Source organism: Dreissena polymorpha, chromosome 4 (assembly GCF_020536995.1).
Source record: "Dreissena polymorpha isolate Duluth1 chromosome 4, UMN_Dpol_1.0, whole genome shotgun sequence".
NCBI classification, from domain to species: domain Eukaryota; kingdom Metazoa; phylum Mollusca; class Bivalvia; order Myida; family Dreissenidae; genus Dreissena; species Dreissena polymorpha.
The window spans coordinates 97104575-97121733 of NC_068358.1; the positions used below are offsets into that span (position 1 = coordinate 97104575).

Sequence of the window (17159 nt, forward strand, 5' to 3'; positions counted from 1 at the left end):
AATTGCTAGGAAAGCAACATTAATATTTTGCATATGAGCATTTAATAAAAAGGCAGAGGGACATGAAGTTTTGAAAGAGCATATGGTAACTTTAGGACTTTGATGATTGTATATTAAGAACAATAGCAGTTTCCAAGAGCTGGCAAAATACAGTGCTGTCGGCTTGTCCAAATTTCAGATTGCATTGAGCCTTGTTATTGGACAACTAGGTTTAATGCATGTGAGTTAAGTGTCATTCCATTTAAGCATATGAAGTCTGCACAGGCTATTCAGGGGAAAAACTCGGCCTAGAATGGATTTTCACTAAGAAGAGATTTAATTTAACCCTTTACAACTCAGATAAACACTTTGACTCATTAGTTGTTCCTTAGAAAATCAAACTTAAATTAAGACCTTTTTTGCAAGATTCATATTTTAAAGCCATCATTTCCAACCCTTAGATACTGATGAGGAGCAAGCAGTATATAACATGAACAGTCTGCACGTTACTTTCAAGCTGTTTTCATTTTGATTCTGAATCGGAGAGGGTTAACAGAAGGAGGAGCCATAGCTCTTTAATCATGTGACTGCCTTATGTATCCAGTTTCCCAGAGCTGGCCAAGCTGCAGCAGTTGAAGGATGAGACGGGAGAGCTGTCCTCCACGGACGAGAAGAGATATCGGTCCCTGAAGAAGCAGTGTGAGAGGGAGCTTCTGCAGGTCAGAAAGGGGCCTGGTCTGGGATATCTGGGCTCAATGCATGTGCTCTAAAACCACCTAAGAAAAAGCTATTTGCACGTAGAAATAGTCAATTGGCTGTTTTCATCATTAAAGCTTACAAAATAGTTTGTTACTATTTTGTAAGAGTTGACAATTTCAGACTGTATGATCGATTTAGATAACAAAGCATTTTAGCCAGAAAAAGCTCAAGTTCACCTCAATTGAAAAAATTCTTTATCTTTGTGTTGTATTTTGAATATCTCCTATTGCATATTGTATCTTGAATATTTTTCTTGTTGCAGCTTTTAGTTAAAAACTATCTATCTTGTTACACAGAATGCCGATGTGATCTGCTGCACATGTGTGGGGGCAGGTGACCCGAGGCTGGCTAAGATGCAGTTCCGCTCCGTGCTCATAGATGAAAGTACGCAGGCTACCGAGCCTGAATGCATGATACCGGTCGTGTTGGGTTGCAGACAGGTGAGCCATAGTCAAAATGGGAAAAATAAGCGCAAACAAAACTGATAATGGGCCTTTTACCTTTAACGGGTACTTTATCTAGATAGAAAAAAATCTCTGGTGTCAATTTGTATTCTTGGGAACAAGGTAATTAAATCAGGCAGATCAGAGTCCTTCTTGCAACGAGTATTGAACTGCTAAAAATTGTGAAAACAATTAGTCTCAAACTTTTTAAAATTCTGAAATTTTTAGTAGCGGACTTCTGTACATTGTGAAAATTTGAGTGGCAAACAAGTGTGTAAAAAACTTCCATTCTATAAGAAGGAACACAAGCCTATTGTTTGTCTGTCAGTTGATCCTGGTAGGTGACCACTGTCAACTGGGCCCGGTGGTGATGTGCAAGAAGGCAGCGCGTGCAGGCCTGTCCCAGTCCTTGTTTGAGAGACTGGTGGTGCTGGGTATACGCCCCATACGGCTCCAGGTGCAGTACCGCATGCACCCTGCACTCAGCGCCTTCCCTTCCAACATCTTCTATGAGGGGTCACTGCAGAATGGTGTCACGCCAGGTCAGTTGTGGTTGGAATCGAATGCTGGTAATGGAGAACTGTGTTCAGCTTATAAAATGCCAATATATCTCTATGCTCATGATTGTGATTTCCCCTCCTTTCAGCTTATTTCCTCCCTTTCAATGTCAAACTAAATTTACAAAAAGTTATTACATTTACTGGACATTTACACAAATGCAGAGTTTTGTTAAACCAGGTAAACCATAAAGGGGATAGGGTATTTTCCTCCCCTGAGGTTGTTCTTTTATCACACCCCTGTATGCTGGAAGTGATTACTTCTGTTTAGGTTATAAAAAATAGGACTCAAAACGAATTAAGTGCATTGATTAGGCTACAGAAAATAAGCAGTGTGCTATTATCTTAAATATTGATTTGCAGCTTATTGTATTAAAATAAAAATGCAAAATAATCAGAGCAATGTCTGCATTGAAGGCATGTGATTGAGCCTCACTTTCAGAAAGTAGTGTTGAAAAAGTGCAAAAGTGTCGTCCCTAATTAGCCTATGTAGTCTGCACGCGCTTATCAGGGACAACACTTTCTGTCTAAACTGGATGTTTGCAAAGAAGAAAATTAAAAAATACAATAAAAGCAGAAAGTGTCCTCCCTGATTATCTTGTGCAGACTGCAGGGGCTTTTCTGGAACGACACTATGTGCACATGCATTAACCCCTGTTTACCGAGGGCATGGCTTAATTGTATTGTATGTTGATCAGCTGAAAGGATCCGCAATAATCTGGACATCCCCTGGCCCCAGCCGGACAAGCCTATGTTCTTCTACACGTCGTCTGGACAGGAAGAAATCTCCAGTTCTGGAACATCCTATCTCAACAGGTAAATATACACCACTATTATCATATGAGGCCTTTTCTGTGAAAACTGGGCATAGGCCTTGTGCGAAAGGTGTCGTCCCAGATTAGGCTGTGCAGTAAGCACAGGCTTGTCAGGGATGTAACTTTTTAATCTTATGGAATATTTTGTTTGAGAAAGTATTTCCTAAAGGAAAATCGAGTCTAAGCTGAATGTATTGACCTGCACAGGCTACTTTGGGCCATCACGGTACCCACATGTATTAGGACAAGTTTAAACAGAAGTAGGCTCATATTATGAATGTTATGTGGTGAATTCCTTTCAAGTTGTTGGGGCATGTGTATACTTGGGTGTTATCCCCCGCCATAGGCGGAGGGATATTGTTAACCAGGTTTTTCTAAGGAAAAAACTGGTTATTAGATTGGCGAATGCGGGCAGGCGGGCTGGCTGGCTGGCTGGCTGGCTGGCTGGCTGGCTGGCGGGCGGGCGGAACAAGCTTGTCCGGGCCATACCTTTGTCGTTCATTGTGAGATTTTAAAATCATTTGGCACATTTGTTAACCATCATTAGACGGTGTGTCGCGCGAAAAAATAACGTCAATATCTCCAAGGTCAAGGTCACACTTTGAGTTCAAAGGTAAAAAATAGCCATAAATGAGCTTGTCTGGGCTATAACTATGTCATTCATTATGAGATTTTAAAATCATTTGGCACATTTGTTCACCATCATGGGACGGTGTGTCGCACAAAAGAATCACGTCAATATCTCCAATGTCAAGGTCGCCACCACTAAAAATAGATTTATTTTAAAACAAACTTACAAAGGGGGTTAATTTTGTTTGTTCATTTCAAAAGTTCAGTTTGAGTTGTCTCCCTTTATCAGATTTTTTTTCACAATGAAAACCTGGTTTTGTGACAATTTTGTCCCTTGTTTTGGCGTTATCCGTCCGTTCGTCTTTCCGTCCGTCCCGCACTTTTGTGTCCGGAGTAATATCTTGGAAGTGCTTTGGGGGATTTCCATGAAACTTGGTATCAGTATATATATGGATAAGAGAATGATGCACGCCAAATGGCATAGTACATCATCAGATAATAACGGAGTTATGGCCCTTTGTATTTTGAAAAAATGCTTTTTGTGTGTCTGGAGCCATATCTTGGAAGTGCTTTGACGGATTTCATTGAAATTTGGTATGAGTATATATATATATGGATAAAAGGATGATTCACGTTGGCGTTGTCCATCCGTCCAGAAAACTTTTGTGTCCAGAAGTATAATGGCGGGGGATATCAATTCAACGAATTTGCTTGTTTCTTTTTAAGATTATTATTGCGTACTTTATATCCCAATTTTATAGCCAACTGCTTTATTCATAAACTGGATCATAAAAGATACAATAGATTAATTTAAAGTTCTCAATATATTACGCTGTCTTTGAGAAACAAATTTTGGGATTTTTTAAAATAAATTCTAATAAGAACTGTATTACTCGTTTACCAGTGATAGTTTGAAACTCAAAATTTGAAGCTGTGAAAAGTGAACAGGTTTAAGAGTTGTAAGTTAATTACAAGTGCTTGTTGGAAACTTTCCTAGTCTGAAACCCCACTTTGTGAAAACCAGACTTAATAAATGTGTGTAAAGTGTTGTCCCTAATTAGCCTGTTGACACTTTATGCACATGCATCAAACCCCATTTTCTTAGAACTAGGCTAAAATCATATTTAGCTTCACCTGTCCTAATTCTATTTTCAATGTAATGCCTCTGCTTGTGATTTTGCCAGGACTGAGACGGCCTCGGTGGAGAAGATAGCCACGCGGTTTCTGCGGTCCGGGGTTAAGCCAGAGCAGATTGGCATCATCACCCCCTATGAGGGCCAGCGGGCTTACATCGTACAGTACATGCAGTATAGCGGCTCTCTCAACAAGAAACTCTACATGGTATGTTGCTTGGGGAAATTGACAAGTTTTAAAGTCGTACATTGGCTTTGTGTTTCTGTTTATCTCAGGGTTAATTTTAAGGATTTAGAATTAATTTATTGGATGATGCGACTGTTTACTGTAAATAATAAATGAAATATTAATCTTTAATTGGTTAACTTACTCCTTGATTGACCAAATGAAACAAATATATGTGAGCTCACTTAATTAGAAAGCATCATTTTGTATATGTGCGTTTTCATTGTCTGAATAATTTAATGTTTAATTTATTGGATGATATTAAAATCAGGAATTACAAAAAGTGGCTCTTGTACATTTTATTTAGTTTTCATTCTATACTTTAGTATATTATCAGGGAAAGGGCACGGATATATTGAAGTATGGATCATACAATTACAGCTTAGATAAAACTATTTATTGCTTTCTGGTTTGGCCATACACGCACAATTACCGTTACTGGGTATTACAAGAAATGTTAAGTTATTTTAAAGGTGCAGTATTTTATAATGCCCATATTGCAGCACTTTCGTGCCCTGTTTTAGGAGATTGATTTTTATTTTTGTAGTTTTTATAATGCTCATATTGCAGAACTGTTGATCGCTATTGTAGGAGATAGAGGTGGCCAGTGTGGATGCGTTCCAGGGCCGAGAGAAGGACTTCATCATCCTGTCGTGTGTGCGCTCTAATGAGCACCAGGGCATTGGCTTCCTCAATGACCCCCGCCGCCTCAATGTGGCCCTCACCCGCGCAAAGTAAGAAGACAACTGATTGGGAAAACGGGGCTTAATGCATGTGCGTAAAGTGTCGTCTTTTATAAGCCTGTACGGACTACACAGGCGAATCAAAGATGACACTTCTGCTCATATGGAGTTTCTTTATTGTTTTTTTAAGGGACGACACTTCAATCATTCAGCCCAGTTTTCTGCCAGCATGGCTGACCTACCTTTATTGCAGGCATTTTACCAGTAAATGATTATAGAAAACTGTCCTTTTGATGTTTTAGATTAAGGAGTTTTAGCCAATGAATTGAATTATGTACCCATGTGATTCATATACCCCCTGATTTATGCTCTCTTAATTCAATACATGATTTACAAGAACCTGCACGTCAATTGATGCCCTTATTTGTGAATATTATTCAGATATATTCTCATGAAACAAAAAATAAGTTAGGTGTTTGTAAAGGTATATTCTTTATACTTGTGGATATCTTTTTACAATTAAACACATCTTTCACTTTAATGTATGATTATTAAAGTAATAACAGTGTTCATTCTAGAAATCGAAAAGTAGGGGGGAATTTTCCCCCTAACTTTGAAAAATAGGGGGGATTTTTCACAAATGGGGGGGAATTGATCAAGTACCATTTATATGTTTTCATTTTCGTTTTAAAGTTTATTTGTTTTAACTTCTACATTACTTAAAACAGTCAAGTCAGTGAAATACCATTGTAACTGCTGTTAAATATAACTGCACTTTCCATAGTATATTGCTGACTTAAATAAAAACAAAGGATTATGAAAATAATTGTTCACGTGATATTTCTGTATCATTTAAAACAATAAAAAAAAAAATACTGATTGTCTATCATGATATGATATGAATGATGATATGATATTAAAACCTAAGTCATGTAAGTGTCTTAATTAATGTATAGAATTAAGTTTTTACATTCCAGTATCAAAGGACAATTTTCTTCCTTAATCATTCACGAGTCGCATCCCTTTATTTTTTAAACGAAATTTCTTATTTTTTAAATAACCCAAGTATCATTTTAAACAAAAATTCTTTAAAGTTTATTAACCCGTGAATCGAAGAGTTAATTCCCTTTGATTTCCGGTGTTTTTCTCAATAAATACGCGAAGCAGAATTTAACAGTTTAAAAAACCCGTAAAGGATTTCGAGTGCGCGAATTTTCTCGCACACATGCTGCAGATGTGCGCAATCTTTGAAAAAATAGCGCGAATCGCGCAATCGCGCGGTCTAGAATGAACACTGAATTAGGGGATGTTGCCCATACCTACTTGAACTATGTATACAGTAAATCATTATAGAACATGTCATAGAAACCTTTAATAGAAGTGAGTAGCTGCTATTAAGGTATAAAATGTCTCTTTTTATTTTCAGATATGGGATCATCATTGTGGGCAATCCAAAGGTGTTGTCAAAAGTAAGTGGATCTGAAATCTTTAAACCTTATTTCTTACATTCTCAATTTCACCAAATGGCATACATACCATTTCAAATATGTCTCAAATTGTCTTTACCCACTTTAGTCAAGCTTGTGATGAATAGTCAGATATTGTTTACTGTTATTATGCAACTCGGTGGATTACTATCATTAACTGCAGATCATTTACAAATGTATATGAAATGTAGTAATTTTGACTGAATCTATTTGTTACAATACAGCGGTTGTGTACAAAATGTTCTTATGCACACGATGACAAACTGCATCGAGTAAGTCCTTTAACTGCGCCTAACCAAATGTTTCCGCTTTTATTTTATCAACACAGGTGTATGTAATTCAAACCGCAGTTAATCGTCTCCCCTCATAATTCAGCAACCCCTATGGAACCACCTTCTGACGTACTACAAGGAGCAGAAGTGTCTGGTGGAGGGCCCACTGAACAACCTGAAGGAGAGCCTCATTCAGTTCAGCAAGCCCCGCAAGCTGGTCAACTCCACCAACCCTGGCGGACGGTTCATGAGCAACACCATGTTTGACGCGAGGGAGGTCCTCATCCCCGGAGGCAGTTATGACAGAAGTAGGTGGAGTGATTACTGATATCAGACCAGCTGAGTACTTTGTAGGGCTGTAACGAATACACTAGGTGAAGAATACGATACGTATCACGAATACAGGGTGGCGAATACGAATATTTATTCGCAAATATGAATTTCAATGAACAAAAGTAATACTGACAACTTGACATGACATAATATAAAGTATGATACTATGAGTATTTGTCAATTTAATTGAGTATCATTGCATACTGAAAATATGAAATATAACACTTTGAAATAACAAAACACTGACTAGAACTGCTTAAACTTTTAACACAGTTTACAAAAAAACATGACTAGCTAGTACCAATAAAATCCTTGAGTAGAACTATTAAGGAACTTGACATGCTAGGTTCCATGTTTGTTGATAAGTTGCACAATCATTGTCCTTAAGATAAACAAAAAAGAAATTCCATCTGCTTATCCTTTGTGTGTATGTTTGAGCATCAAATCACTCGTATTTACCATAATAAACATTTAACAACCATCGAAAGATTTTTCAATTCAGTGTCGTAAATATTTAACCGGTGCCCGCCATTTTTGTTGATAATCTCACTGTGTAACATAGTGGGTGGGGTAGACATTATGAAAATCGCCGAAATAAGGAGAGGAACATTTAAATATAGGGGTTTATTGTATGAACGTTCATTTGTAAGGTAAGATAAGATGATTAAACTTTCAGACTCGAAACCACGTTGTTTGTATTCATCAAATATTCTGTTCGGGAGGAGGCGAATAACGAATACGATTCGTCCACAGCCGTATTCGAGTAATTCGAATATTTGAATGTATTGTTACAGCCCTAGTTCTTTGACAGAAAATTAAAAGGAATTTTGAAGATAATTGTCTGCTTGAAATGAATGAATAAGTATAGCGTTGTGTTTTAGGTTTTAATGTCGTCCTTACTCAATCATAACAATATATTAACTGAAACAACAATAACAATATGACGTGCATGTATATAACGTTATTCGGCGGCGTCACACAACAGCGCACGAACGGCAGCGTCACACGAAGGCGCGCTAAATTCCCAACAAATTCCCAACAATACTTGTTAATTATTAGCATGTAGATTTTATAGGAACTTTAGTGAAGTATGTAGTACGGTAACTGCAGTAAAATCAACCACACAAGGGTAAATAAGATAGAAGTGCTCAGATTTGAATTTTTCCAATTCAAATTTGAAAGTTATAGATTTGATTTAAAAACGGGCATCCAGCATACAAGCTGATGCTTAAACATATTGTACTTACTGTAGTCTTATTTGATAAACTGTTAGTCTGATTGAGCTATACTTTTATTCCTTGTCCCTGTTCCAGGTGTGGGGTACCGTGAGCCTGTGGTTCGCACCCATGACCAGCTGGGCTTCATCGGCCCAGAGAGGGCGTATACTGGCCCTGCTATGAACATGCCCGTGCCTGTGAACATGTTCATCAGCCCCATGCCCCAGGCCTTCCACCCGGTACAGCAGCCGATGCAGATGCGTAAGTACCTACAAGCTACATGACCAGGAAGGGGGGTGTTCAGGTCTATATTGACAAACTAGCTGGGATGTTGCCTTTGTAACTACCAGATAATTTTGTTTGCTATTTGATGAACTATTATTCTCCATCTTTTTGGGGAACATTAAAAAAATTGTCATTTCTTTGATTGTTGAAATGTTGTATGAAAAGTTTATCACTAATTCACCAGTTACCAAATAATTGACCATTAAACCGCTTAAACAATCTTAATTAAATTGCTACTTCCATTTCTACAAAACTGTATTTGCATTAAAAACACTGGTTACTTATAATCTGATTTGCTAAAAACTTAGCTTGACTGTTGTTCTTCTCCCCCTGCACAGCTATGAATGCCCGGGGTGGTCGTGGTGGTGGTATGCGCGGGGGCCGGGGTGGCAGGACCAAGCCTCCCCGCTACAGCCAGAACAGCCAGCAGCAGAGCCAGATGTTGCACATGTCCAACAGCCAGGGGAGCCAGGACGTGTCCCAGGGGTTCTCCCAGGGTCCCCTCACACAGGGGCCGCTGTCCATGAGTCAGCCCTTCCAGATGTCCCAGCCAGGTCTGTCCGGCCTCTCACAGCCAGAACTGTCGCAGGTACGTTGTTAAGTTTAAACCTGTTTATTTAAGCTAGATTGCATTTAAACTTAAAGGTTTATTTAAATGCCCTTTGTAAGTTTCTTGGGTAAAACCAGTTCTTGATATCTTAGATGAGATCTCAAGAATGCTTTCATAGTGGGGATCAACTCTTTATCACAGGTCAGTTGGCAGCTGATGTAACACCTTGCTTTGGTGGTCTTTATGTTACATCGACCAAGGTGATTGTCTGTTTAGTTTTATTGGTTTGTCTGCTTGTTGGATCACATGAGCACACAGTGCCTATGGGGGGCTTTTAGGATACAGTATTTCCATCATTTGTCAATCTTTTGTGTGTACTTTCCTTAACCTTTTTTTTAGCCATTCCTCATTCCTTACCTATTGACATATTTTAAAGAACTTTTACCAGGAATGATCTTGAGGTGAACCTTTTTATTAATTTATTAAAGTTCAAGTTTTAGTTTATAAAATGTTGGTCATCTGCAAAGTTTGTTCTGATCATGTCCCTGGGGTCTAAATTGGCCCCATCTTGGTTTTTATAAACACAAACCAAGACTTCAGGAGGCTAGGGCATTTTTCGTTATATTGCTATGGTGTGAACATGTCATCCTTTTTAACCCAGTTATCATGACACGTCCACATAACATTTGTGCTAATGATATCTTGGCGTACATTTAAAATTGTAACAGAAACATCACAAGAGCGGCTAAGAACAGTTAAGTTTCTTTTGGTCTTAGGTGAGAGACCTTGTAACTTTCAGGCCCTTTTTAGCTCATCTATTTTTTTTTTTTTAATTATGAGCTATTGTCATCACCTTGGCGTTGGTGTTGGCGTCCGGTTTAGTTTTGCGTTTAGGTCCACTTTTCTCAGAAAGTATCAATGCTATTGCATTCAAACTTGGTATACTTACTTACTATCATAAGGGGACTGGGCAGGCAAAGTTAGATAACTCTGGCGTGCATTTTGACTGAATTATGTGCCCTTTTTATACTTAGAAAATTGAAAATTTTGGTTAAGTTTTGCGTTTAGGTCCACTTTTTTCAGAAAGTATCAATGCTATTGCATTCAAACTTGGTACACTTACTTACTATCATGAGGGGACTGGGCAGGCAAAGTTAGATAATTCTGGCGTGCATTTTGACAGAATTATGTGCCCTTTTTATACTTAGAAAATTGAAAATTTTGGTTAAGTTTTGTGTTTAGGTCCATTTTATTCCTTAAGTATCAAAGCTATTGCTTTCATACTTGAAACACTTACTAACTATCATAAGGGGACTGTGCAGGCAAAGTAATGTAACTCTGACTGGCATTTTGACAGAATTATGTGCCCTTTTTATACTTAGAAAATTGAAAATTTGGTTATGTTTTGTGTTTAGGTCCACTTTATTCCTACAGTATAAAAGCTATTGCTTTCATACTTGCAACACTTATTAACTATCGTAAGGGGACTGTGCAGGCAAAGTTATGTAACTCTGACTGGCATTTGGACGGAATTATGGGCCCTTTATATTTAGAAAATTGAAAGTTTGGTTAAGTTTTGTGTTTTGGTCCACTTTACCCCTAAAGTATTATAGATATTGCTTTCATACTTGGAACACTCGCAAACTATCATAAGGGTACAGTAAAAGGACAAGTTGCATAACTCTGGATGTCATTTTTACGGAATTATGACCCTTTTTTGACTTAGTAACTTTGAATATATGTTTAAATTTTGTGTTTCGATCCACTTTACTTCTTAAGTATCAAGGCTATTGCTTTCAAACTTCAAATACTTTCATGCTATCATGAGGTTACTGTACCTGGCAAGTTGAATTTTACCTTGACCTTTGAATGACCTTGACTCTCAAGGTCAAATTATTAAATTTGCCAAAATTGCCATAACTTCTTTATTTATGATTAGATTTGATTGATACTTTGACAAAACTACTCTTACCTGACATACCATAATAGACTCCACCCAAACCATCGCCCGTGCCCCCCCCCCCTCCCCCCCCCCCCCCCCCCAATTTTTTTTTTTTTTTTTTTTTTTTTTTAAGATCATCTCACAAATGACCACCACACCCTCACACTATACCCCCCACCCCACCCCCTCCCTTAATTTTTTTTTGTAAACGGTTAAAAAACAAAACTATTTATTTTGATTATTTTATGTTTGAAATACCCTCCAACCTTTGCACCCAAGAAACCCCCCTCCACCCGCCCTCCCCCCACCCGGATCCCCCCCCCCCCCCCCCCCCCACCCCGCCTAAATTTTTTTTTTTTTTTTTTTTTTTTAAGATCATCTCACAAATTACCACCACACCCTCACACTATACCCCCCCACCCCACCCCCCCCCCCCCCCAATTTATTTTTTTTGAAACGGTTAAAAAACACAAATATTTATTTTTATTATTTTATGTTTGAAATACCGTCCAACCATCGCACCCAAGAATCCCCCCCCACCCCCACCCCCGATTTTTTTTTTCCTTTTTTTCGCATTTTTGGAAGATAATGTAATAAATGTCCACACCCCCACACAATGCACCCCTCTTCCCTCCACCCCTCCCTCCTTTGTGATTGAAAATGAGAGTCCCTTCACCTTTAAAAAGAAAATAGATGAGTGGTCTGCAGCATGCACCCGCAAGGCGGTGCTCTTGTTTTTATTGGTCACTTGATAGATAACAAATGGTTTGCTTTAAATGCATATCCTTTTATAAATATAATCAGGATCTATGATATTTTGTGAGGGTATTCTTTGTATCTTGTATTGGGAGACCAGACATATTGACTGCCATTACAAAGGTAAGAGCTCTTTCCAAATGTGTATGTTTTTAGTCTTTATTTTGGCCCATTTTCCTATGCTGTTCGTTTATGTATTGCAGGACAGTTTCATGGCAGACGACTTCAAGTCGCAGGCTGACGGCATGCTGTCCCAGGACTCGACGTACCAGGGAGACCGCATGTTCTACGCTTCACAGCTCTCACAGGGTGCATTCAACTAGTACACACCGACTAGTTATCACTCTGTGTGATGGTAAATACAAATGGGTCCGTGCTCTGTGAACAAGGGGGTTTCATGCATGTGTGTAAAGAACATCCCAGATTAGCCTGTGCACTCCGCATAGGCTAATCAGGGACCACACTTTCCGCTTTTATGATATTTTTGGTTCAAGAAAAAAATTATTTTCAAAAATCAAGTTTATGCGGAAAGTGTTGTCCCTGATTAGCCCGTGCGGATTGCACAGGCTAATGTGGGACGACACTTAACGCACATGCATTAAACCCACTTTTCACGGAGCACAGCTCAAATACACGAGTTTGTTCAATTGTCGTCGATTCAATTGTAGTGATGGACTATAAACAAAGTGTTCCTTGTCGTTTTGCCTTATTTGCTTCTCTTCCCCTACCTCTGAGGAAGTAAGGCAGTTGTAAGTTACTGGCATAATACTGGTAAACCAACTAAGCCAACAATTGTGTGATTAGGTTTACTGATCGCCGTCACAGGACTGAAATACTATTGAATATTGCAAACATGCAAAACAAAGTAGTTAAGCTTCGCTTCTTTTTCTGGCATTTGGACCTTTGAAAACAGAGTACACTTTTCACTGTAATATTTTGTCCCCAAATTATAAACATAAAATTCTCATGTTCTTTCAGTGGAGTCTGACGGTTAGATGCAGTCAAGAAGACTTGGAAACCAACGACAACCAGTAGAGAAAGAGTAAGGAGCAGTGTCCTGACAGATGGCAAACCATTGATCGTATGCCCCACCCACTGGGTCAATGAGCCCAAACAGCGCTCGCATGAGCCGACGCGGCGCTCTCAAGCCCCAGCAGAGCCGTAGGAGGGAACTACTGCCTATAACACTTGCCTACTGCCCTAGTGTCAACATATTTTGGCTCTTGCCAACATGTATTCATGATTGTTAACATTATGAATATGTACAGTTAGAGGCAATTTGCTAGCAAGTTTGCAGTTTATACCACCCCAGGCCGATGGTTTCTGTTAGGAAACTGGTGGCAGAAACATGCAGTTGTCAGAAGTCAGCATACACTGCAGAGTGAAGAAAACCTTGATGTATTTGTAGAAATACACTTAAGAGTCATTGGAAGTTGTTGGCGGATATGTGAGATCTACTTGGTAATAATTTGTGTATTGATGATCTACTATGACTGTGAACATAAACACACTTATAGATTGTGTTGTTCAACATTTTTTAGAGCTGATGTTTTTTTTAATGTTCTTGCAAATGGACTAGCAATGGAATGATGCATGGAAAATTGCAAAATGATTATATCTGTTGTGAAGGGTGTTTTAAACATAGTAGTTCCTCTTATAGGTCAGTGCTTTTAAGCATCAAATATTACAAGACTTTACATCAAATTATTCAGGACATATTTTATAGCAAATAGATTTTATTTTAAAAGTATCAATTTAATTTTGTGAGCAGTGATTTACTTTTGTAAATAAACATATCAAACTATATTTTGAATGTTTTGATAATAATAACTTCAATATTTGTCAGCATATCATTGTGTAGCCTTTTAATTTTGTTTCAATCCAGGGCACATATTCACCAAAAAAAATGTTGGACAAAATGTTAATCGTAAGTTGTAATATTCAATAAATGCTCTTTAGTTTCTATTGCACCTCTTTCATTACAGCATCCATCTTTAAGAAAAATTGTCATTGACATAAGCAACATTTGAATACCTTATATGTAAGAAACATTTCCACCTGAATGTGAATTCTGAATTCCTTTTTCCTGTTCAGACTGCAGCAATACGGAAACTTTAGAAACAGTCTTGCCACTGACTATTGGCTATTATTTTAAAAGGCTTTGGTATATTCTAGAATCTGATGTGAAAAATGGTCATGTGAATCTGGGCCTGGACCTTACAGGGATCAATGGTGATTTCCATGCTCATTTTAATGCTTCTCCCATTCTGTGTTGCTTGTCATCTGAAGAATGTGTATACCTGATAATTGTGGCCTTTCATTTCCAGACTTTTACCATGGAACTCCAGTAGGATGTTTGCAGTAGTAAAAGCCTGCCAAAATGAACTTATGATTCGATTGACAATTTTATTTTTCTGAAAGGAATGACATGTCTTGTTTAACATTTGATAACAACAAACAATGTTCAAAGTGGTTAAACCAAATAAGGTCTGATAATAAATCCTTTAGCGGACTATTTTTAATAAATGGCAGAAATTCTGATACGAAGAGGAATGATGAGTATATTATGGCATACTCAATACATGCGTGAATATGTGTGCATTGCAAAACTTGATTTGTAACTCCCTTTCATAAACAGGCATTCAAAATGTGTATAGTATTTGTTTTTATGTCCCCCACTATAGTAGTGGGGGACATATTGTTTTTGCCCTGTCTGTTGGTTGGTCTGTCTGTCTGTCTGTCTGTCTGTCTGTCTGTTTGCGCCAACTTTAACATGTGCAATAACTTTTGCAATATTGAAGGTAGCAACTTGATATTTGGCATGCATATGTATCTCATGGAGCTGCACATTTTGAGTGGTGAAAGGTCAAGGTCATCCTTCAAGGTCAAAGGTCAAATATATGGGTCAAAATCGCTAATTTAATGTACACTTTTGCAGTATTTCAATATTCAAGATAGCAACTTGATATTTGGCATGCATGTGTAACTCATGGAGCTGCACATTTTGAGTGGTGAAAGGTCAAGGTCATCCTTCAAGGTCAGAGGTCAAATATATGTGGCCAAAATCGCTCATTTTATGAGTACTTTTGCAATATTGAAGATAGCAACTTGACATTTGGCATGCATGTGTAACTCATGGAGCTGCACATTTTGAGTGGTGAAAGGTCAAGGTCATTCTTCAAGGTCAGAGATTAAATATATGTGGCCCAAATCGCTTATTTTATGAATACTTTTGCAATATTGAAGATAGCAACTTGATATTTGGCATGCATGTGTATCTCATGGAGCTGCACATTTTGAGTGGTGAAAGGTCAAGGTCATCCTTCAAGGTCAAATATATGGGTCAAAATTGCTCATGTAATGTCACTTCTGCAATATTGAAGCTAGCAATTTTATATTTGAAATGCATGTGTATCTCATGGAGCTGCACATTTTGAGTGGTGAAGGGTCAAGGTCATCCTACAAGGTCAAACTTCATATAGGGGGACATTGTGTTTCACAAACGCATCTTGTTTTAAAACATTAAATTAACATTGAAAGGAAACACTGGATAAGTCGTGTACTTAATGTAACTTATGTACTAAAACTTGGTTATTTTCAATTTCAATAAAAGGTTGGTGATTTTTGTATGATTCATGTAGAGGCTTGTTTTGGTTTTTGCTCTCCTGATTTAATGAAATTGTCACAATTGATTCTTGCTGTGTCTTGTTTGGTGAAATGGAAACAACAGAACTGGCTTTGAAAATGCTTGTAGATCTGTTTATATGCTATAATGCACCTTACAATTTTGTTTTATGATATGCACTTATCAATGATTTTTTGGAGGCTAGGTGGGCAATGTTTTTGTTGTGTGTTGGATTTTTTTTTTGGGGGGGAGCTAACTCCATCTAAGAGCCATTTATAGTTGACTTAATTCCCTTAGATGAGAGGTGCAATATGTTAACCTTATATTCCCAGGTGGCATTATTATTTTGGTTCTAAAGTCTGCCTATATTTTTAAAGCCTGGATACCAGGATTATTTAAAGGTCAAATTCCAATCTGTCTGGAATAACTTTTAGTTTTCCAGTTTGATAACCCCCTCTCAACAATAAAAAAGCATTGATAGATGCATTAAGTGCTTTTGTGTCGATTTTGGTCCACTTTTAAAGTAGAAATGAAAGATGAGTTTCAATAACATTTTTAATATATATACATGTATATACTGGAACACAAATAGGATAAATGCAACGTTGTAAATGTGGTGCTTTAAACATCATATATTCAGAAAACCAATTGTTACAACACAAAATGTTACAATGGTGTTTAAACATGCTGCTATTTGAAAAGTGGACTAAATATTGATTGAACATGTAACCAAACAAATTTATACTCTGAATGCTTTATTATCCCTAGCTTCCTCTTTAAGCATAATCAACCTCTTGTTTTCTGTGTATTGCGTTATCCCAGCATAACCGAATAATATTCACTGGATATTAAAGCTGATAAATTGTGGCAAAGCCAGACTTGTGTTGATATTAACATGTGTATTAAAAAAAATATTATCACGCTTTATTATCAAGTTAAGCATTTAATTGTTTAAATATTATATCCAAGCAGATCCTTCTTGATCAATCAGTCTAGGATTACCTGTTAGGCAGAGTAGGCATCTGCCTATGGGCCCACGACTTTCAAGGGCCAAGTGAGACTGACTTGAGAATTTGTGTACTTACTTAGCCTGATCTATTTGACGGAATGGAACAGGAACACAGATCGTCATTTAAGTTTCATATTATTCTTAATGGATAAATAGTAAATATACATATTTCAGTGATTGTTTTCTTTATCTAAGAATTATGCTGTCTCATTGGCATTACGGTACCATACCAGTAATGACATTTTATACCAATACATGGACACTGTCACATTCTATGTCTTGCCAGCCTTTGCACTGGTAGGCATATTTAAAGAAGTGAAATCTACTGGGCACTTGCATTCTAGAAGGTACTTTGTCGACTAGTGGCCTGGGCCCCAATGGTTTACTGCCTTTGGGGGATCACGGCCCGTAATCTGGTACACTATAGTGTAAAAATGTTTTAGATACGAGTATGGCATCCATCTCTTATTTTTATTGAGTCGCCACAAAATTAAAATACATCGTTTGCTTACTTACCG

The 17159-nt window shown here is 37.8% G+C and overlaps 1 protein-coding gene across 1 annotated transcript in view; it reads left to right on the forward strand.

Moving 5' to 3' along the window:
- Window positions 1-16508, forward strand: part of LOC127877722 (regulator of nonsense transcripts 1-like) — a 35833-nt gene extending 19325 nt beyond the window's left edge. Inside the window, exons 12-23 of the mRNA XM_052423877.1 lie at window positions 584-698; window positions 1035-1178; window positions 1510-1723; window positions 2437-2554; window positions 4308-4464; window positions 5074-5216; window positions 6592-6634; window positions 7028-7232; window positions 8571-8735; window positions 9098-9348; window positions 12211-12362; window positions 12986-16508. Of these exons, the coding sequence (XP_052279837.1) occupies window positions 584-698; window positions 1035-1178; window positions 1510-1723; window positions 2437-2554; window positions 4308-4464; window positions 5074-5216; window positions 6592-6634; window positions 7028-7232; window positions 8571-8735; window positions 9098-9348; window positions 12211-12330 (1675 nt within the window). The 3' untranslated portion in view covers window positions 12331-12362; window positions 12986-16508. The remainder of the gene's footprint in view (window positions 1-583; window positions 699-1034; window positions 1179-1509; window positions 1724-2436; window positions 2555-4307; window positions 4465-5073; window positions 5217-6591; window positions 6635-7027; window positions 7233-8570; window positions 8736-9097; window positions 9349-12210; window positions 12363-12985) is intronic.
- The last annotated feature ends 651 nt before the right edge of the window (window positions 16509-17159 follow it).